The following is a 23,060-nucleotide window of genomic DNA, read 5'->3' as shown; positions in this document are numbered from 1 at the left end:
TTTAGTTACATAAGATGAACCAGTCAAAATGGAAATGACAAGAGATTTTTCGGGGGTCCTACAAATAGAAGGAAAACATTTAAAAATTGGATTGCCACAAGAAATTGATTGACAGGGAAGGCAGGAGGAAGAGGTTATGGGCTCCCTTGCTGGAATTCCTCTGGGTCTCTCTATTTAGAAGACCTCTCCAGAACAAACCCACCAAAGGCAGTAATCAGATACGATGCTGTTTATAGAATTGTTCATAAAAGATCCACGATGTCAAAACACCCTTGGTTCGTCCTAACGATCATTGTTTCAAAGCTGAATTTGATATATAATATCCTCCTTGGACCCTATCCAAAGGGATTTAGTTACTTAGGTGCCAGAGGGACCTAGTGAGATTCTAGTGTGCGAAGAAACCCCGCAAATAACTATCTGTTTGCCTATATGGGTGGGCCCTGGGGGCGGCCTCTGGAGTTGGGTGTGCTGCTGTGTGCAGGGAGCGTGGGGACAGGCACAGCACAAGTTGGCCGAGGTCTGGTGGGGAAGCAGTGGCACGGAGGCGGCTCTCAACTGTGAGCTGCCTGTAGCCTCGTTCAGGACAGTTGAGCACTTATGGGGACTTAGTGTCACAAGCATTGCTTTTGTGCTGCACGTAGGTTATCTCATTAATTCCTCACTTCAGCCTTTGAGATGGGAGTTACTCTGCCTGGTTTACAGAATGGGAAACGGGTCCAGAAAAGTTCAATAATTGCACATACCACGTACCCACTAAGTGTCAGGGCTGGTCATCGAGCCCAGGGCTAGCTCTAAAACCAGTGCTGTTTCTGCTTTTCACAATCTGAGAAGTATTTGAGAGAAGGAATCAGCCAGGCATAGGGCTGAACTGAAATGTTTACATGTGAACTCTGGTAGCATCCTGAAAAATAACAAGAACTCAGATGGCCAGTGGGAGTGTAGATTTGTATAATCACGTTTGAAAAGCTTGAAGTTGTCTTCTAAACTTGAATATGCTCTCAGCAACCCAGAGATTACCCCACAGCCCACCCACTGCATCCTGAGTGTCTGTGACAGACTCTGACACCTGTGGGCTAAGGGGTATGCACAGAAATGCTCATAGCACAATTGCTCAAAATAGCTTTAAAAAATAATAATTGAAATATCCATCAACAAGTAAGTGAATAAATAAATTGTGGAATACATTAAGTCCTCGTTTAATGTCATTGATAGGTTCTTGGAAACTGCGACTTTAGCAAAACAACATATAACAAAACCAGTGTTTTTCCCTCACCAGTGTTGTTGAAGGAAGTGATGTTACCTGAGGACCTGCTCTATGTCATTTCGCTTGCAGTCATAGTTTCCAAGAACCTGTGGACGCTGAGTAGGACGTACTGTACCATTCAGCAGTAGAAACGACTTAGTGCGACAGCTTCTTCTTATCAACAAGGATAAATCTGAGAAACATAGTGTTAAGTGAAAAAAAGCAAAAGAGTACAATTAGCATCATACATTTTAATAAAAATGAAAGATAAACAATACTAAATTATATTGTCTTTAGAGATACATAGATATGTGATTAAACCAACAAAAAAGTGAGGAAATGATAAAGGCAAAATGCAGTCCAGTGGTTCTTCTGTCTGGGGCACAAGGGGGCAGGAAGTGTTAGGAGCACAAGAGAACATTGGTTAGGTGACTGACGATTTCTTTCCTAAGTTTGGGGATGGGTTCCCAGGTGTACCTTTCCTTGCTAGGCTTCATAACTGCATGGATATATGTACATATACACAGGTGTGCACTGCATAACAACATTTCAGTCTTTGACGGACTGCATGTATGACAGTGGTCACAGAAGATTATAATAGAGCTGAAAAAATACCTATCAGCTGGTGTCTTAGCGCCACACATTATGTTTTCTGTGTTTAGATAGACAAACAGTCATCATTATGTTACAGGTGCCTACAGTGTAAAGTACAGTCATATGGAGTACAGGTTTGCAGTCCAGGGGCAATAGGCTAGACTAAGCTTGTCCAACCCACAGCCCAACACAAATTTGTAAACTTTCTTAAAATGAGATTTTTTGGCCAGGCACGGTGGCTCATGCCTGTAATCCCAGCACTTTGGGAAGCCAAGGCAGGTGGATCACTTAAGGTCAGGAGTTCGAGACCAGCCTGGCCAACATGGCAAAACCCCATCTCTACTAAAAATACACAGTTAGCTGGGCATGGTGGTGCACACCTATAATCCCAGCTACTTGGCAGGCTGAGGCAGGAGAATCACTTGAACCCGAGAGGCAGAGGTTCCATTGCATTGAGCCCAGATTGCGCCATTGCACTCCAGCCTGGACAACAAGAGCAAAACTCTGTCTCAAAAAAAAAAAGAGGTTTTTTTTGTGGTTATTATTATTATTTTTTTTTTTTAGCTCATCAGCTATCGTTAGTGTATTTTATGTGTGGCCCAAGACAATTCTTCTTCTTCCAATGTGGCCCAGGGAAGCCAAAAGATTGCACACCGCTGGGCTAGACTATGTGGGTGTGTCATCTAGGTTTGTGTAAGTACACTCTATGATGTTCACAGAACGAAGACACTGCCTAATGACATATTTCTCAAACATCCCCGTCACTAAGTGACCTGTGACTCTATATATAGCATATTCTTTTGTTTGTGTCAGATATTTCATAATTTCAGAAAGAAAAAATATCAAGCTTGGGGGCAGGAAGGGACATTGGTGCCACTGATGGGTTTAGAGAAATTCTGAAAAGGCAACGATATAGATGGGTTGCTGTGAAGCTCATTCATTCAGGATGTGGAGTAAGCACAGCAATCAGACATCAGAAGCAACAGAATCAGGGCAGGGAAAGGATGAGCAGACCTGGATTCTTCACCTTCTGCCTCAGTTTCCTCTCCTCCAAAACGGGAGTTGTAATACAGTCACGGGTCACCTAACAACAGGGATATATTCTGAGAAATGCATTGTTAGGTGACATCTTTGTTGTATGAACAGCATTGAGTGTACTGACAAGCGTAGGTGGTAGGTACAGCCTACTTCACACCTGGGCTAAATGGTACAGCATATTGCTCCTGGGCTACAGACCTGCACCACATGTGACTGTACTGAATACTTTAGGCAGCTGTAGCACAACGGTAAGTATTTGTATGTCTAAACATAGAAAAGGTACCATAAAAATATGGTATTATAATCTTGTGGGACCACTGTTGTATTTGTGGTCCATCATTGACTAAAATGGTTTGTTGTTGTTGTTTTTGAAGCAGAGTCTTGCTCTGTCACCCAGGTTGGAGTACAGTAGTGGCACTATCTCAGCTCACTGCAAACTCTGCCTCCCAGGTTCAAGTGATTCTCCTGCCTTAGCCTCCTGAGTAGCTGGGACTACAGGCATGCGCCACCATGCCTGGCTAATTTTTGTATTTTTAGTAGAGGCATGGTTTCACCATGTTGGCCAGGCCGGTCTCAAACTCCTGACCTCAGATGATCCGCTGCCTTGGCCTCCCAAAGTGCTGAGATTGCAGGCATGAGCCACTGCACCCAGCCTGAATAAAATGTTATGTGGTGCGTGACTGTATCTGCCACACATGGTTGTTGTAAGGATTAGACACGAGAGTGGGATCAAGTGCCAGGCGCAGTGCAAGCTGTGTGAGTACTCAGTGAATGGTTCCCTGTGTGCTAATGGGGCACACACCTGTGAGGGTGTGGTAGGGCCTCTGTCAGTACAGGGATGACAGTGTGGTTTAACTGACAAAAAACAAACAGTAGAAAGGGTGAAAAATCAATTATCATCTTAGCCAAAAAATTCTTGTTGTACTTAATATTAAGGGTTGACAACTGCATTACCTTAAATCGGTCCATGTCTGTTTTTTGTTCTTTCTTTCTTTCTTCTAATTGTAGTACTGGGAAATTTGGTGCTTGTTTTATACCAGGACTCTGTAAGCAAAGTGATCTAACCTTGTATGCATCACGGCCCGGGCTCCGGCTGTGGAAGGCTGATGTCCACGGGACCGTTCAAGCTACGTTTATCTTAAAAGATGCTTTTGCCGGGGGAGTCAAGCCTTTTGAACTGCACCCGCGTCTGGAATCCTCCAACAGTGGAAGTTGCAGCTTACCTGAGAGGCACCTGGGGCTTGTTTCGTGTTTCTTTCAAGAAGGCTGGGTGCTGAGTTGGAATGAATATAGTATCTATCTCCTAGACACAGTCAACCAGGTAAGTGAAGGGACGCTGCCATATCTTCTGTGTCTATAGGCAAGAGAATGTATCTCTATAAACTGTTCTGCTCAGGGCCCTCAAAATGCTACCAGGAGCAGTATTGATTTACACTTTACTTTTTCCTTTGGGCCAGTCAAGGAAATCAAATGAAGGTTTGGTAATTTTTATAGATTTGAAAAAAAAAATTTGGTTTTGACATTTAGGTCCAATTCTCTGCCGAGAAATTATGTATGTTTTTTGTATGTAAACACAAAATTAAACTTGTTCTTTTTTGTTGTTGTTGTTGTTCTTGTTGTTGAGAAAGACTCTCGCTCTGTCACCCAGGCTAGAGTGCAGTGGCATGATCTCAGCTCACTACAACCTCCACCTCCCAGGTTCAAGCGATTCTCCTGCCTCAGCCTCCTGAGTAGCTGGGATTACAGATGCATGCCACCACGCCCGGCTAATTTTTGTATTTTTAGTAGAGACAGGGTTTCACAATGTTGGTCAAGCTGGTCTTGAACTCCTGACCTCGTGATCTGCCCACCTTGGCCTCCCAAAGTGCTGGGATTACAGGCGTGTGCCACCATGCCTGGCCTTTTTTTTTTTTTTTTTTTTGAGATAGAGTCCTAGTATGTCACCCAGGCTGGAGTGCAGTGTGCAGTGGTGCGATCTGGGCTCACTGCAACCTCCACCTCCCAGGTTCAAGTGATTCTCCTGCCTCAGCCTCTCAAGTAGCTGGGATTACAGGTGCGCACCACCACGCCTGGCTAATTTTTTTGTGTTTTTAGTAGAGACAGGGTTTCACCATGTTGGCCAGGCTGGTCTCGAACTCCTGACTCAGGTGATCCGCCTGCCTTGGCCTCCCAAAGTGCTGGGATTACAGGTGTGAATCGCCACGCCCAGCCTTGTTCTTTATAATCTATTTGGATCATGTTTTTTTCTGACTACCAAATTACTATGAGCACATACAGTGACAACTCAAATACAACAGAAACAGTAGCAGAGGCTAGGCGTGGTGGCTCACGCCTGTAATCCCAACACTTTTGGGAGGCCAAAGCGGGCAGATCACCTGAGGTCAGGAGTTCGAGACCAGCCTGGACAACGTGGTGAAACCCCGCCTCTACTAAAAATAAAAAAATTAGCCAGGCGTGGTGGTGCACGCCTGTAATCCCAGCTACTTGGGAGGCTGAGGCAGAAGAATTGCTTGAATTTGGGAGGCAGAGGTTCTAGTGAGCCCAGATTTCACCACTGCACTCCAGGCTGAGCTACAGAGCGAAACTCCATCCAAAAAAAAAAAAAGAAACAGTAGCCGGGCGCGGTGGCTCAAGCCTGTAATCCCAGCACTTTGGGAGGCCGAGGCGGGCGGATCACGAGGTCAGGAGATCGAGACCATCCTGGCTAACACGGTGAAACCCCGTCTCTACTAAAAATAAAAAAAAAAATTAGCAGGGCGTGTTGGTGGGCGCCTGTAGTCCCAGCTACTCGAGAGGCTGAGGCAGGAGAATGGCGTGAACCCCGGGAGGCGGAGCTTGCAGTGAGCCGAGATCGCGCCACTGCACTCCAGCCTGGGGGACAGAGCAAGACTCCGTCTCAAAAAAAAAAAAAAAAAAAAAAAAAAAAGAAGAAATAGTAGCAGAGAACTTTAGTTCCTGAGGAGGGGCCTTCCCTCAGCGTGCTTTCTCTCCTGTTATTTTGCCCTCGTCTTCTTACTCAAATGGAGCCACATCATTTTTCCACTTGGTTTTTTGTTTTGTTTTGTTTTTGATTTTGATTTTGATTTTGTTTTTGAGACCGAGTCTGGCTCTGTCACCCAAGCTGGAGTGCAGTGGTGCAACCTCGGCTAACTGCAAACTCCACCTTCCAGGTTCATGCCATTCTTCTGCCTCAGCCTCCCGAGTAGCTGGGACTACAGGCACCCGCCACCACACCTGGCTAATTTTTTGTATTTTTAGTAGAGACAGTGTTTCGCTGTGTTAGCCAGGATGGTCTCAATCTCCTGACCTCGTGATCCGCCCGCCTCGGCCTCCCAAAGTGCTGGAATTACAGGCATGAGCCACCGCGCCTGGCCGCCACTTGGTTTTTTTGTTTTTTGTTTTTTATTTTCAGTTTTCTTTACTTAGCAACATATATCGGGCAAATTTCCAACATCATTAAAATCATGGTAGGAAACAATCTCTGCTTAAACCAAGATGATAACAGATTATCATTAGAGACAGATTTAGAAACTTTAAGCAAAGCTGTTTAGTTTCAGTTTCTCCTTGTCTTAAGAGCAGAGCTTTTGCTCTTTTTAAAATAATCTCCCTGCCTCACCCTCCCAACTCCTCACCCCCAGACTCTAGATCAGGCCCTGTCCTGTTCACGTTCTTCCATTCTAAGCTTAGCAGGCCTCTGACAGGCACCCCTTTCTCTTATAAGCAGAGCCTCACTATAGAAAATAAACAGTTTTCGGCCAGGCGCAGTGGCTCACGCCTGTAATCCCAGCACTTTGGGAGGCCGAGGTAGGTGGATCACCTGAGGTCAGGAGTTCAAGACCAGCCTGGCCAACATGGTGAAACTCTGTCTCTACTAAAAATACAAAAATTAGCCGAGCATGGTGGTGAGCGCCTGTAGTCCTGGCTACTCGGGAGGCTGAGGCAGGAGAATTGCTTGAACCTGGGAAGCGGAAGTTGCAGTGAGCCAAGATCACACCACTGCACTCCAGCCTGGGTGACAGAGCAAGACTTCATTTGAAAAAAAAAAAAAAAGAAAGGGTTTTCTTCTTTGGTGTGTGTCAGCAGAACATGAATTCATCTTCTCCTCATTGAAGTCTTCTGAATTATTATCAGCCGTGCCTGGTAACACTGGTTTGGCAGAAAGAAAACTGGCCTGGGGTGGGTGGCAGAACTAGACTCGACTCTTCTAGCCTGGTTCTGCCTTTAACAAGAGTCTCTTATCGGCCTGAGCCTGGTTTCTTTTCCTGTAAAATGGGTTGGGGGTGGAAGAAGCATCAACTTAAGGGAATCACCAAGGTGCCTTGAGTTCGTTCATTTTATAAGGGATATTCTGAAAGGTATTTTTGCACCCTTTCCTCAGTTACAGAGAACTTCTTTCCCTGGATACCTTTTGAACTTATGTGCGCTTATTAATTAGTAGCATCAAGATGCTTTGTAACTGCACATTGGTTCTTTCATCTGAGCCCTTACCCGATGCTTTACCCAGTAGGTATAATTAACTTCATTTTATAGGCAGAGAAATGGAGACAGGAGACCATCTGGGACAGATGTCACAGTCACCCTCAGAGACTGGACCACCGAGTGGCAGCATGACTGGCAGCTTTCGGAAACAAATGTTATGTTTGCAGCTGTCCATTGGTTATTTAAAATTAGCCAAAAACATAGACTCTCCTTCTGCAACAGACTAGTCTCTTATTTGCACTGTCGACAGCAAAGCAAGGACTTGCTTTAAGTCAGTGTGGGCTCGGGATGTCCTGTGTTTTGTTGCCACCCGCTTTCAGATAATGCTGAAGGAACCTCCCCTCCCTTCATGTATTCATTCAAAACCCATGAGTTGCAGTGCACACTGGCCTCTCCTGCATGAATGCACACAGTAGGGGGACTAGATGTGTCTGCACGTTATTTCAGCCCAGGAGTGGGGCGCTAAGCGGAGGTCTGGATGAGGTGCTGCGAGCCCTGAGAGCCCTGGGCGTTGCAGCAGAGGGCGAGCTTGTCAGAGGCTGCTTCTCACAGAGGTGGCGTCTGGAGAGAACTGGAACTCCCCCAGCAAACATGGGTAGGAAAGGAATTCGAGCAGAAAGAGAAGCACATGCATGCACCATGGAGGAACAGGGCTGGGACTGGGCTGACATGGCCGGTGCACCTGCAGCAGGGACGAGGGCAGGGTGGCACATGGGTCGGAGATGACCGAGGCCCCACCCTGCCAGGGGACCCCTCAGATCCTGCTTACCAATCTGTCAGATGTTACCTAACTTTGGATTGAATTGGAATTTTCAGAAAGTTGCCATAGTAAAGTGCAGTTATCATTTGACTGATTTGGACTCTCACACATGCATTTTTATGCTTTGAGCTGTTACCATTGTTTAGTTTTGTGATTTTTTTTTTTTTTTTTTTGACAGGCCACAATTGCTGGTTTGGAAGGATCCGGTGATATTGTGTCTGTTTCATGCACAGGAAATGAAATATTTTTCTTGAAAGGAGATAGGAACATTATAAGAATTTCAAGCAGGCCTGAAGGATTAACATCAATAGGTTTGTATTTATTATAAAATGTACCATGTATATGATGGGAAGTACTATATTCTTTTGTTTGTAATTGCAGTTAATAATTGATCAAACTTACCATTGGGCCAGGCACAGTGGCTCATGCCTGTAATCCCAGCCCTTTGGGAGGCCGAGGGGGGTGGATCACTTAAGCTCAGGAGTTTAAGACCAGCCTGGGCAACATGGTAAAACCCTGTCTCTACCAAAAATACAAAAAACTAGCCAGGTGTGGTGGTGTGTGCCTGTGGTCTCAAGTACTCAGGAGGCTGAGGTGGGAGGATCACTTGAGCCTGGGAGGCGGAGGTTGCTGTAAACTAAGATTGCACCACTGCACTCCAGCCTGGGTGACAGAGTGAGACCCCATCTTAAAAACAAAACCAAAAACTTACCATTATTTTGCTAAACTATTGCAACTTTATTTGAACATGGAAAATTTGGAGGGTTTCTTCTAATTCTTTTTTTTTTTTGAGATGGAGTTTCACTCTTGTTGCCCAGGTTGGAGTGCAATGGTGCGATCTCAGCTCACCACAACCTCTGCCTCCCAGGTTCAAGCTATTCTCCTGCCTCAGCCTCCCGAGTAGCTGGGATTACAGGCATGCGCCACTACACCAGGCTAATTTTGTATTTTTAGTAGAGACAGGGTTTCTCCATGTTGGTCAGGCAGGTCTCGAACTCCCAACCTCAGGCGATCCAACTGCTTCCACCTCCCAAAGTACTGGGATTAAAGGCGTGAGCCATTGTGCCCCGCTGCTCCTCTGATTGTTAAAATAGTGTTTACAGTACATTTCTTGAAAGTCACCTACTTTAAGGCTTACATCAGATAGTCTCACATTTAGTGGAGTTGCTTTCATGGTTGTGGAAGATGGGGAGATTGAGAAAGGAGGAAGGAAAAATCATAAACCACTTTACTGATCCCTGCTCTCTGTCTGAGACAGTATGTGGGATTAATGCTCCAAAAGACATAGATTTGCATAAAGTTTTAGAATATTTAAATCTGTCTTCTGGGATATATCGTTTACCCTTAACTCAGTTCTTCCTTGTAGGATTTATTTTTCTCTGTGCTTTTGACATTTTTGGTAATTCATACACACCCAAATTTTAATGAGCAAAGAATCCTAATATGTGTCCTCTTGCAGTCATCCACATACTTTATTTATTTGGGTTCCTCAGGGAACTTGTTCCTAATGGCGGCAACAACAGCCATGTGGGCCTCATCACCCTCCTCCTCACTGCCATTACCTCTGATATCAGAGAGGGCAAATTGGGATGAATATTCCAAAACATAATTTGTATAAGAAGTGAATAAGCTCTGACTCTTGAGTTTATGAGTTGGAGGCCCTTCAGACAGTGTCATCAAAGAGGCAGCATGGCTTTCAGGAAGGGTGGTGACTTGGAGCCACCAGGCTAAGCTCTGGACCTCTGCTGCCCATAGAGCTTTCTACAGTGATGAAGATGCTCTCATCTGCCCTGTCTGGTAAGCAGTCCCCGTCCATGTGTGGCTGCTGAGTACTTGCAATATGGCAAGTGCAGCTGAGGGATGAATTTTACATTTTGTTTAATTTTTTTTGAGACAGAGTCTTGCTCTGTATCCCAGGCTGGAGTGCAGTGGTGCAATCTCTGCTCACTGCAACCTCCACCTCCTGGGTTCAAACGATTCTCCTGCCTCAGCCTCCCGAGTAGCTGGGATTACAGCTGCGCACCACCACACCAGGCTAACTTTTTGTATTTTAGTAGAAATGGGGTTTCACCATGCACCATGTTGCCCAGGCTGATCTCGAACTCCTGAGCTCAGGCAGTCCTCCCACCTTAGCCTCCCAAAGTGATGGGATTACAGACATGAGCCACCGCACCCAGCCTAAATTTTGTTCAATTTTGATCAATTTGAATTTCAATAGTTACAAGTAGCTGGTGGCTGCCTATTGGACAGGGCAGCTCTAGGCAAGATCCGCCATTAACTTATGTAATCTTTAGCAAGTCGCTTCAGAGCAGAGTCCTCCCCTCCAGTCTCCAGTGTACACTTCATTGCCTACAGTCTGCCCCTAACACATGCCCTCAATAGAATGTGGGTGCTTCAAGGGCAGGAATTCCTGTGTCTTATGGACTGCCGTGTCCCAGCTGCTAGCCCTGTGCCTGGCACACGGAGGATCCCCAATAAAGAGAGGATGGCGAATGGATCAAAGTGGGCTATGGTCTTGTGTTGAGGGTACTGTAGCTGGAACTGCTGTGGCCTGGTGCCCTGTGGTGTCGTATTGCAGGAAAGATGAGTCCACTGCAGTGGGAAGCTCACTGGCCCTTGGTCTTGGGGACAGGAGATAGGGACTCATGTGCCTGCTCTCACTCTGCAGTCTACTGGCCTTGATGCTGTGTGGTAATGGACTTCTCTGTCTTGAGTTTGTTCTAATGGAAAATTACCTTTCCCTCTTCCAGGAAATTTAATACAGGTACACATGTATTTTTCAAATGCCCTTTGAATAATCTTAAAGTATATTCAAGGCAGAGTCTTAAGTATGAAGTATAACTAAGCTGTTTTGTTATACACAGGCATCTCTCATTTATAAATAATTTGTAAATTGAAGCGAGAAATGCTGTATTCTTAGTATTTTTTTACCCTTTTTTTTTTTTTTTTTTTTGCGACAGGTTTCACTCTGTCACCCACGCTGGAGTGCAGTGGCGAGATCTCGGCTTACTGCAACCTCCACCTCCCAGGCTCAAATGATTCTCCCACCTCAGCCTCCCAGGTAGCTGGGACTATGGGCATGCACCACCACGCCCTGCTAAATTTTGTATTGTGGTAGAGATGGGTTTTCGCCATGTTGCCCAGGCTGGTCTCGAACTCCTGAGCTCAAATGATCTCCCCACCTCAGCCCCTCAAAGTGCTGAGATTATAGGTGTGAACCACCGCACCCAACCTTTCCTTACTATTGAGTTGCTTTAAAAAGACAGCTATACGGCCGGGTGCAGTGGCTCGCACCTGTAATCCCAGCACTTTGGGAGGCTGAGGCCAGCGGATCACGAGGTCAGGAGATAGAGACCATCCTGGCAAACACGGTGAAACCCCATCTCTACTAAAAATATAAGAAATTAGCCGGGCGTGGTGGCAGGCGCCTGTAGTCCTAGCTACTCGGGAGGCTGAGGCAGGAGAACGGCGTGAACCCGGGAGGTGGAGCTTGTAGTGAGCCGAGATTGCGCCACTGCACTCCAGCCTGGGTGACAGAGCAAGACTCCATCTCAAAAATAAATAAATAAATAAATAGATAGATAGATAAATAAAATAAAGACAGCTATGGCAAATTATTTTACTGATTTTAATATATATATGAGCTTCTTGAAAAGTAAAAACTATTTCTTAGACTCTTTTGTGTTATTCTTTTAGTTTTGCTGGATTTTTTTTTTTTTTTTTTTGAGACGGAGTCTTGCTCTGTCGCCCAGGCTGGAGTGCAGTGGCGCAATCTCGGCTCACTGCAAGCTTTGCCTCCCAGGTTCACGCCATTCTCCTGCCTCAGCCTCCCAAGAAGCTGGGACCACAGGCGCCTGCCACCATGCCCGGCTAATTTTTTGCATTTTTAGTAGAGACAGGGTTTCATCGTGTTAGCCAGGATGGTCTCGATCTCCTGACCTTGTGATCCGCCCGCCTCGGCCTCCCAAAGTGCTGGGATTACAGATGTGAGCCACTGGTTTCTATGAATTTAGAATCATTCAGTTCTTTAGCTGGCTGGCGCCTCTGTGACAACTGGTATTTAGGGCTAGCAAACCTGGATAAGTGCACATCAGCTCTCCCTTGGATCACCAGTGGTAAAACCAGACTCTTCTTTCTTAGTGAGAAATGGTCTGGAGATGTCTGGATGCTCAGAGCGTGTCCACATGCAGCAAGCGGAGAAACTGCCAGGGGCCACAGTTTGTGAAACAAGGCTCAGAGGCTCTTCCGTGGCCAGCTCCGTGGCCAGTGAGCCAAGGAGCAGGAGCAGCTCGCTCAACTCCACCGACAGCGGCTCCGGGCTCCTGCCACCTGGGCTCCAGGCCACCGCTGAGCTGGGCAAGGGCAGCCAGCCCCCCTCACAGAGATTCAATGCCATCAGCTCAGAGGATTTTGACCAGGAGCTTGTCGTGAAGCCTATCAAAGTGAAAAGGAAGAAGAAGAAGAAGAAAACAGGTATCCTCTGTAGCTGGCACACACCCATCTGGGGTTACAGTCTTTCTAGATTCTCTGGGAATGCTACTGCTCACTGAGTGAACAATGGTCCATTTATCCAAAAGCAGAGAACACATGCGTTTCTTCCCCAAAGGAGTTTTACTGCAAAATACTTCACATTAACGGAAAATACACACACACACACACACACACACACACTCACACACACACACACACTGTAAGGTCTAAATTATGACAGAACACCTGTGTACTCACCACCCTGCTTAAAGGGTCTCAGTTTTGTACTTTTCAATATTTATTTATTTATGTATTTTTATTATTTATTTATTTTTTGCGACAGAGTTTCGCTCGTCGCCCAGGCTGGAGTGCAATGGCGCGATCTTGGCTCACTGCAGCCTCGCCTCCTTAGTTCAAGCGATTCTCCTGCCTCAGCCTCCCGAGTAGCTGGGATTGTAGGCATGCACCACCAAGCCCAGCGAATTTTGTATTTTTTTTTTTTTTTTGAGACGGAGTCTCGCTCTGTCCCCCAGGCTGGAGTGCAGTGGCGCAATCTTGGTTAACTGCAAGCTCCGCCTCCTGGGTTCACGCCACTCTCCTGCCTCAGCCTCTCCGAGTAGCTGGGACTACAGGCGCCCGCCACCACGCCCAGCTGATTTTTTGTATTTTTAGTAGAGACGGGGTTTCACCATGGTCTCGATCTCCTGACCTTGTGATCTGCCCGCCTCGGCCTCCCAAAGTGCTGGGATTACAAGCATGAGCCACCGCGCCCGGCCTACGAATTTTGTGTTTTTCGCAGATACGGGGTTTCTCCATGTTGGTCAGGATGGTCTCGAACTCCCTACTTTAAAAAGACAGCTATACGGCTGGGCGCAGTGGCTCATGCCTGTAATCCCAACACTTTGGGAGGCCGAGGCAGGCGGATCACGAGGTCAAGAGATTGAGACCATCCTGGCCAACATGGTGAAACCCCGTCTCTACTAAAAACACATAAATTAGCTGGGCTTGGTGGCATGTGCCTGTAATCTCAGCCACTCGGGAGGCTGAGGCAGGAGAATCACTTGAACTCTTGAACCCGGGAGGCAGAGGATGCAGTGAGCTGAGATCGCGCCACTGCACTCCAGCCTCGCAACAGAGCGAGACTCCGTCTCAACAAAAAAAAAAAAAAAAATGTTGGTTTATCTGTGTATACCATTGATTAAACCAGAGATTCTGTGAGCCTGGGTGGAAAGTCGTGGAAACCGGAAGATCTATGCTGGTAAATACTTGGGACATTTTATGTTTCGTGTTGAATATGCTACCAAATATGGGATTTAACATTGAATTTTTTTTCTTTGCTTTTTCCAACTTTTATTTTAAATACAGGGGGTCCATGCGCAGGTTTGTTACATGGGTATACAGCACCCAGGTAGTGAGCACAGTATGCAGTAGGTGGTTTTTGACCCGTGCCGCCTCCTCTCCTGCTCTGGTGGTCCACAGTGTCTGTCCTTCCCATGTTTATGTCCATGCGTGCTCAATGTTTGGCTCCTACTTACAAGTCAGAACATGCTGTTGATTTTCTGTTCCTGCTGCATTAATTTGCTTAGGATTATGGCCAGCGGTTCCATCCATGTTGCTGTAAAGGACAAGATTTCATTCTTTATTTTTATTTATTTATTTATTTATTTATTGGAGACTGAGTTTCACTGTTCTCACGCAGGCTAGAGTGCAATGGTGTGATCTTGGCTCACTGCAACCTCCGCCTCCCAAGTTCAAGCAGTTCTTCTGCCTCAACCTCCTGAGTAGCTGGGATTACAGGTGCCCGCTACCACGCCCAGCTAATTTTTTGTATTTTTAGTAGAGGCGGAGGTTTACCATGTTGGACAGGCTGGAGGACTCAGGTGGCCCACCCACCTCGGCCTCCCAAAGTGCTAGGATGGCTCACAAGTGTGAACCACCGTGCACGGCCTGGATTTCGCTCTTTGTTATGGCTGTGTAACACTGAATTTTTTAAACCTTTTACTCCTTAGTTCCTGTTAATCCTCTGTAGCTAAGATGACTGCAACATTGAAGGAAATGTTATTAGATTTCTAAGCATTTTAATAATTATAAGGAATTGGTTTGTGATCCAGGTGAACATCTCAGTTTGTCCCCTGTTTTTTCTTAGCTGGCATTTCTTGAATGAGGCCTCAAACCCATGGGGTTTGTTCAGTACTTGCATGCGTAGACAGCATCTCTTTGTTGGGATTATTTGTACTTACAAGGTTTATTCATTCACCAAATATCATTTATTTAAAATATTTTTTCTTGAGCCAAAAATATGTGTGCGAGTTAGTCTGTTACTAATCATGTAGAACTGTACCTTATTTTGAATGTTTTTATTCTAAATTAGAAGGTGGAAGCAGGAGTACCTGTCACAGCTCCCTGGAATCGACACCCTGCTCCGAATTTCCTGGGGACAGTCCCCGGTCCTTGAACACAGACTTGCTGTCGATGACCTCAAGTGTCCTGGGCAGTAGCGTGGATCAGTTAAGTGCAGAGTCTCCAGACCAGGAAAGCGGCTTCAGTGGTGAGGTGAACGGTGTCCCGCAGGGAAATACTGACCCCGAAACGTTTAATGTCCTGGAGGTGCCAGGATCTGTGCCTGATTCCGTGGCTGAGGAAGATGACATTAGAACTGAAATGCCACACTGTCGCCATGCACATGGGCAGGAGCTGCTCAATGGAGTGAGGGAAGATGTGGGAGGCAGTGATGTCACAGGACTCGAAGATGAGCCATGTCCTGCAGACGACGGACCAAATAGCACACAGTTACCCTTCCAAGAACAGGACAGCTCTCCTGGGGCGCATGATGGGGAAGACGTCCAGCCCATTGGTCCCCAAAGCACTTTTTGTGAAGCCCCCCTCCTGAACTCACTCACTGTGCCTTCCAGCCTCAGCTGGGCTCCACGTGCTGAGCAGTGGCTGCCTGGGACCGGAGCTGACGAGGGCAGCCCTGTGGAGCCCAGCCAAGAGCAGGACGTCCTGACCAGCATGGAGGCCTCTGGCCACCTCAGCACAAATCTCTGGCATGCTGTCACTGATGATGACACAGGTCAGAAAGAAACACCCATTTCTGAACGTGTCTTGGGGAGTGTGGGAGGACAGCTGACTCCGGTCTCTGCCTTGGCGGCCAGCACTCACAAGCCCTGGCTTGAGCAGCCTCCACGGGATCAGGCATTGACGTCCAGCGATGAGGAGGACATCTATGCCCACGGGCTTCCGTCTTCATCCTCAGAGACGAGTGTGACAGAGCTCGGACCTAGTCGCTCCCAGCAGGACCTGAGCCGGCTGGGTGCAGAGGATGCCGGGCTGCTCAAGCCAGATCAGGTATGTGGGCTCGGGTGGTGGGAAAAGTAGCTAAGGCTTCTTTCTTAAGGGGAATAATTGTCAAGACTGATTATTTTCCTTCTCATGGAAAGAAATTCTATTCCTACTGCAAAATCCATTGGCCAACTCTGTTTTCAAGTCTGGGTTTCAGGGGATTTCCAGCACAGGGACTATGAGTGGCTTGAACTACTTCTGACCTGTTCTACCCTGCTCAGTAACCTGCCTCCCCGACCAAGGTAGCGTCTTGCTGTTTCCTCTGACCCCACAACTGCAGGCTGGTGTAGGCACTTACTGTTAGCCATCGTAGGGCAGGGCTGAATTGGCCTGGGGCCATCTCAGAAAACCAGTGGGCGGAGGACTGTCCACCCGTGGAGTAGAGAAAGGTCTGAGCAGTTTGGAGGCAGGGAATCTCCTGTCCTCCTCCGCAGACCCTTCCAAGGAACCATCTGCAAGAGCACGAGGCCATTTCCAGAACTGCTGTCTCCTCAACCTCCAAACAGTGGCTCCAAGGCTCCCCTGCAAGCTATACAGGAACCAGTTTGGAGTAACCAGTCTTTGTAGGTCCACCCAGCACATGTAACTAGGAGATGACTTTTAACTGTCCTTGAGCATTTTATATTAAAAGTGATTTTTTAAAAAGTGCCTACTTCTCTTAGCAAGTAATTATTACTAGATATGTTTGTTTCAAAACTGTGTATTGCCGTGTCTCCTACTAACTGTCGATGTGAGGTATGAATCATGGCTGCGCACTCACAGCCACGTGTGCTTTCCACAGTGTACACTGGCCTCTCTCAGTGCTAGCAGTGCGACGCTTGGTCAGTGCTCACCATGTGCAGGTATCCCACGAAGCACTTTACAGGTTTAACTCTTTTACTTCTCTAAACACGAACTATAAAATAGGCACTCTCCTTGTCCCCATTTTACAGAGGAGAAAATGGAAGCACAGAACAGCTAGACAGCTTGCACAAGGTCACATAGCAAGTGAAGGGCGGGCCCCAGGACCCCCTCGCTCACCCTCTGTGCTGTCATGCCTCAGAAGTGAAACATGCTGCTTACTTGTTTTGAGACACAATGCCATAAGGCTGCCTTTTTTTTCTTTTTTCTTTTTTTTTTTTTGAGACAGGGTCTCACTCTGTCACCCAGGATGGAGCGCAGTGGCGCAATCATGGCTTATTGCTGCCTTGACCTCCTCAGACTCAAGTGATCCACCTGCCTCAGCTTCCTGAGTCGCTGGGACTACAGGCACGTGCCACCACGCCCAGCTATTTTTTGTAGAGAAGGGGTTTTGCCATATTGCCCAAGCTGGTCTCGAACTCCTGAATTCAAGCAATCTGCCTGCCTCGGCCTCCCAAAGTGCTGGGATTACAGGTGTGAGCTGCTGTGCCCGGCCAAGGGTGGCCTTTTATTCAGTCATCTGGCATTTATCTTTTCAACCCAGTGGTTCTTGAGTGGCCTTGACTGTCAGCCTCTGTGATTGTGCTGGGGACCACAGTGCAAATGGCTAGTTGTGGATTCCATCTTCCTGAGCCTCAGAGTCTTGAGGGGGAGCCAGGTATATGTTCACATCCTCGCAGTTGAGTGGGACTCAGGTGAGGGTACTGAGCAAAGTGCAGGGCTGCGGGAAGCGCAAGCAGCATGGCACCCTAATGTCTGGGCGTTAGCCAGGCCAACTGTCGGTGGGGTGGGGTATGGGAATTCTAGGCCAGAAATTTAGGAAAGCCCTTACTTAGGTGACAGGGATCCTGGCCCTTTGAGTCCCCGACCCTCTAACTTCCTCCTTTCCTCATCCCACTCCAGGTAGCTGGGAAGCCAAGAAATTTTATGGTGTTTTTATTTGGAGGTTGGGTGTGGAAGTAAGGCTTGCCATGCTGAGCAGGGCTGGATGGAGAAGAGTTGGGCACCATTTTCTTTGAAGTAGTTAACTTCTATGTGGGTATCTGTACAAATACATTTATTTTCTTTGCATTTATTGAAAAGTGTTAAAGTACAAAGACTTTATTTAGCTTTGATTTTTAAAAGAATTCTAGCAAGGTCGGGCGCAGTGGCTCACGCCTGTAATCCCAGCACTTTGGGAGGCCAAGGTGGGCGAATCACCTGAGGTCAGGAGTTCGAGACCAGCCTGGCCAACATGGCGAAGCCCCGTCTCTACTAAAAATACAAGAAGTGTGATGGCAGACGCCTGTAATCCCAAGTACTCAGGAGCCTGAGGCAGGAGAATTGCGAATTGCTTGAACCCAGGAGGTGGAGGTTGCAGTGAGCCGAGATTGCACCCCTGTACTCCAGCCTGGGCGACAGAGCGAGTCTCTGTCTCAAAAAGGAAAAAAAAAAGAAAGAAAGAAAATATGGTGGGAAAAAAAAAAAGACAGTGGTAGTGCCATATATCCAGTGCATCTGTAATGATTAGACTACAAAAAATTGACTTGCATCCAAATGTTGAAGAACCTGGCTCTTTGTGTAAGGTGAGGTATGCCTGCAGAATAATAGCAGCTCCTTCGTACTGTGATGTGCTGCTCTAAGCGTTACATTTGCAAAGGTGTTAGAACAGGAGAAAATGTCATCCAGGGACTCCAGGGAGTCTTTGTAGGGAGACAGCAGCACGCATCTCAGAACGTTTATAGTAGAGGGGTGTCCACAGATAGCAGGGGTTGGGAAAAGGGTTGACTTGGCTTCTTGCTGACCCCTTTTACTGTCTCTTGTTAATGATATCCTCTCGCCTTTCTTAGTGACAACAGCAAGCCAAATGTGGCTGTGTCCTCTGCCACAGAACTCACTGGCTCTGCCTTGTTAGTTTGCAGAAAGCTGGATGGGCTACTCGGGTCCCGGCTATGGCATCCTCAGCTTGGTGGTCTCTGAGAAATACATCTGGTGCCTGGACTACAAAGGCGGCCTGTTCTGCAGCGCGTTGCCGGGCGCCGGGCTGCGCTGGCAGAAGTTTGAAGATGCTGTCCAGCAGGTGGCAGTCTCGCCCTCAGGTTCGCCTCCCCGCTCCCTGCTCCCGCTCCCCGCCCCCGGGGTGCAGACATCTTAGTACAGGGCTCCCCTGCAGCAGCTCTGGGCTCACGCTGCCGTGCGTTCACCATGTTTGCCTCTTCCGGAACGTTTGAGGGGTTGTCTCCAAAGAACGTGAATTGCTTCATTGGATGTCAATTCATAGTGTAAATGGGTGTTCAGTTTGAGTTTTTGTTTTCTTTATTAATTGCAATGGTAAGCTCTGATCATATTTTGGTAAGCTAGACGAAAAGTTTGAAAATTGAGGGACTTTTTTAGGGATATTAATATACTAGCTTTTTATAAAAATAATACGTGTTTCTCTTTCTCATTGTTGCTTTAAAGCAACCGAACTAACAAAGACGGGCCGATGGATATGTTGGATATATTCCAATTATTTGGCTTCCTCTTTAGGAATTGTGTGTGGTTTTTTTTTTGTTTTTTTGTTTTTTTGTTTTTTTTTTGGGAAATGGGGTCTCGCTGCCGCCCAGGCTGGAGTGCAGTGGCGCGATCTCGGCTCACTGCAGGCTCCGCCCCCCGGGGTTCACGCCATTCTCCTGCCTCAGCCTCCCGAGTAGCTGGGACTACAGGCGCCCGCCACCTCGCCCGGCTAATTTTTTGTATTTTTAGTAGAGACGGGGTTTCACCGTGTTAACCAGGATGGTCTCTATCTCCTGACCTCGTGATCCGCCCGCCTCGGCCTCCCAAAGTGCTGGGATTACAGGCGTGAGCCACCGTGCCCGGCCAGGAATTGTGTTTTAATGAGCTCTCTGCTGTGGGTGAACAGTCTACTCCCTGACTCTAAAAGGAGAGTCCATTCATTCTTTCATGCTGCTGTTAGGCCATTGTTAGTGAACTGGAGCTGGTGTTTCCTGAACGACCTTCTCCTGGGCTGGAAGACTTCCCTTATCTGCATGGAATCATTTGCTTGTTTTTTCTTTTTCTTTTTCTTTTTTTTTTTTTTTTTTTGAGACAGAGTCTTGCTCTGTCGCCCAGGCTGGAGTGCAGTGGTGCGATCTCGGCTCACTGCAAGCTCCGCCTCCCCGGTTCACGCCATTCTCCTGCCTCAGCCTCTCCAGTAGCCGGGACTACAGGCGCCCGCCACCACGCCCGGCTAAGTTTTTTGTATTTTTTTAGTGGAGACGGGGTTTCACTGTGTTAGCCAGGATGGTCTTGATCGCCTGACCTCGTGATCCACCCGCCTCGGCCTCCCAAAGTGCTGGGATTACAGGCGTGAGCCACCGCGCCTGGCTTTGCTTGTTTTTTCTTAAGGTTGTGTTGGCCACGTCGGCACCTACGCCAGTGGGGACGCTTTTGCCTTGAAGCAGCCTGGTTTACTGTCAGGACGTTGGAATAGAAGTCAGATGAAGCCGAAGCCGAGTCTGTGGCTTGGGACCTGTCTGTCCTCTGTGACTTCACTGTGTTTCGGGATGAATTTCCCTTAATTCTCCCTGGTCTCTGTCACTGTTTAAAATATTAGTTTGTTCAGCGTTGTTTTTCTTGCTTGCTTTCACTGTTTGTTTGAAAAATATTTTTCTTTAGAGACTGGCTAACAACCCACTCCACAAGCTGTCATTACACAGTTGTGCGTTTTAATTCATTTCTCGTTGCTGTCATTTACCTTCAGGTTTGTCTCCTTAGCCTTTTAGAACTTTGGTTCTATTCCTGATTACATTAGTTACTTGTATTCCCAGGCCCCTTGGTCCCTCACTGTGCTAGCGGGAACTCTGCATCTCCATGAGATTCACCTGCTCAGTTGAAGTGTCCTTCAGGGCCCAGGCCCATGTCCTTGGTGGGCAGCAGGGCCCTTGTGCGGGGGGTACCACAAGCAGAGATGCCTGACAGGCCTTCTAGTCCAGCCCAGCTGACACTCAGTGATCACTGGTGGCCCCTCGCCTTGCCTGCGTCGGACTGCTCCAGGCCTCCAGCTGCAGCGCTATCCTGCCTTCCCTCTCCTCTCTCTTCCTCCGTCTCTTCATCAGAGTCCCCTTCATAGTGAAAACGGGCCAACTCAGTACAAGTGTGTTCCTTCTGTGCATCTTTTCCATTCAGCTCATCCAGAACTGATCCTTCTCTTTGAATCCCTAAAGGACTTTTTCAGCCTCTCCTAGGGCACTAGTTGTGCTCAGGATGTTTATTTGGAGACTTATCAAACCTATTAATGTCATCAGTGTTTCTCCTCCTGTGTGAGGAGCGCCTGTCATGTGCCCAGCTCTGTGGCCATGTGGTTGATCTGCTCCCGCCTGCAGTCTTTAGAGCAGCCCTGAAAGGTGGAGATGATCCCCACTGCCCAGCAGGAAAGTGAAGCTTGGAGATGGGCGGTGACATGGAGCCTAAAGCCGCATGGCCGCTGGGTGGTGGCCAAGGGCCCAAACCTGGGTCTGGTGGCCTCTTTCCCCACTTGGGGGGACAGAACAGCATGTGTTTTAGAAATCTTTCTCCCCTCAATGCCCAGCGTGAAGACTTTTATGTAGAAATATATTCTAGTATTTATTGGACAGTAAATAGAATTTTTATTTCCATAGGAGCCCTTCTCTGGAAGATAGAACAGAAATCTAACCGGGCTTTTGCTTGTGGGAAAGTCACCATCAAGGGGAAGCGGCACTGGTACGAAGCCCTGCCCCAGGCAGTGTTTGTGGCCCTGAGCGATGACACGGCCTGGATCATCAGGACCAGCGGGGACCTATACTTGCAGACAGGTAACCGCGGGTTGCGCTCAGGGGCCTGCCAGCTCTGCCATCACTGCCTCTGCTGCACCCTGCTTTGCTAGTAACATGCTTACAACAATCACTGTGATTAAGAGGCTAAATCCATTCAAATTAAGACACTTCTGGGAAGAGAGTATTTGCCATTTGGCATGTATTAGCAGTTTCCTACATTGACAGAAACTCAACCTGGGACAAATTTCGGGCAAAAATGAATAGGATTATTTGGTGAGATACAGAAACAGAATCTTATTCTCCTATGGCCAACCACCACATATCACGTATCCTATAATGTCAGATCTTAAGAGGAAGGAATACGGAGGAAGGACATAAAATTCATTTCCCCCTTTAAGCTAAAGTTTAAGTGGCTGCATTTTTTTTTTTCAGCCATATCAAAGCCCGGCTCCTATATACTTACTTATCTGTGGGCCAGGAAAAACAAGAAGAAATAATTTGCTCTTTTTTATTTTGAGATGGAGTCTCGCTCTCTTGCCCAGGCTGGAGTGCAGTGGTGCCATCTTGACTCACTGCAACCTCTGCCGCCTGGGTTCAAGTGATCCTCCTGCCTCAGCTTCCTGATCACAGACTGGGATTACAGGTGCCCACCACCACGCCCAGCTAATTTTTTTGTATTTTTAGTAGAGATGGAGTTTCACCACATCGGCCAGGCTGGTCTTGAACTTCTGACCTCAAGTAATCTGCCCACCTCAGCCTCCCAAAGTGCTGGGATTACAGGCGTGAGCCACCACACCAGGCCATAATTTGCCCTAAATAGCAGTTCAGGCTGGGTGTGGTGGCTCATGCCTGTAATCCCAACACTTTGGGAGGCCTAGACGAGCAGATCACCTGAGGTCAGGAGTTCAAGACCAGCCTGGCCAACATGGTGAAACTCTGTCTCTACCAAAAAAAAAAAAAAAAAAATACAAAAAATTAGCTGGGTGTGGTGGCACATGCCTGTAATCCCAGCTACTTGGGAGACGGAGGCACAAGAATCACATCAACCTGGGAGGCAGAGCTTGCGGTGAGCTGAGGTCGCGCCACTGCACTCCAGCCTGGTGACAGAGCGAGACTCCATCTCAAAACAAAACAAAAATAGCAGTTCAGCAAGTCACAGGAAGCTGCCCTCAAGGAAGTTTTTAGCTGATGGAAGGGCACAGTGGGACTTGCTTATTAAAAATAAGCTATAATGACAGTCAGTGTTTACTGTCAGCAGAATGGGGAAGGATCTTCCACCAGCAGTGTGATTTATCAGTATCTGGAAGGACTGTGGGGCAGGAGTTATCGTTGGTTGTCCAGAGGCCACATTGGATTTATGTAAAGATCAGTCTTCCAGGAGTTTAATATTGTTGATTCCAGGAGAATGTTGTTGCTGTTGTTGTTGTTTTGAGATGGAGTCTCGCTCTGTTGCCCAGGCTCACTGCAACCTCCACCTCCT

General features: G+C 47.4%; 1 protein-coding gene across 4 annotated transcripts in view; it reads left to right on the top strand.

Annotated features, from left to right (window-relative positions):
• Window positions 1-23,060, top strand: part of TECPR2 (tectonin beta-propeller repeat containing 2) — a 143,788-nt gene that overhangs the window by 57,186 nt on the left and 63,542 nt on the right. For all 4 annotated transcript variants that reach the window (XM_055288102.2, XM_055288103.2, XM_063643823.1 and 1 more), the window contains exons 6-11: window positions 3,884-4,196; window positions 8,293-8,425; window positions 12,255-12,587; window positions 14,956-15,932; window positions 18,721-18,904; window positions 21,446-21,619. In XM_055288102.2, the coding sequence (XP_055144077.1) occupies window positions 3,884-4,196; window positions 8,293-8,425; window positions 12,255-12,587; window positions 14,956-15,932; window positions 18,721-18,904; window positions 21,446-21,619 (2,114 nt within the window). The remainder of the gene's footprint in view (window positions 1-3,883; window positions 4,197-8,292; window positions 8,426-12,254; window positions 12,588-14,955; window positions 15,933-18,720; window positions 18,905-21,445; window positions 21,620-23,060) is intronic.

The sequence above is a fragment of the Symphalangus syndactylus genome, chromosome 8, assembly GCF_028878055.3.
Source record: "Symphalangus syndactylus isolate Jambi chromosome 8, NHGRI_mSymSyn1-v2.1_pri, whole genome shotgun sequence".
Lineage (NCBI taxonomy): Eukaryota > Metazoa > Chordata > Mammalia > Primates > Hylobatidae > Symphalangus > Symphalangus syndactylus.
The sequence above is the reverse complement of the archived record's forward strand: the minus strand, read 5'-3'. Positions and strand labels throughout refer to the sequence as shown.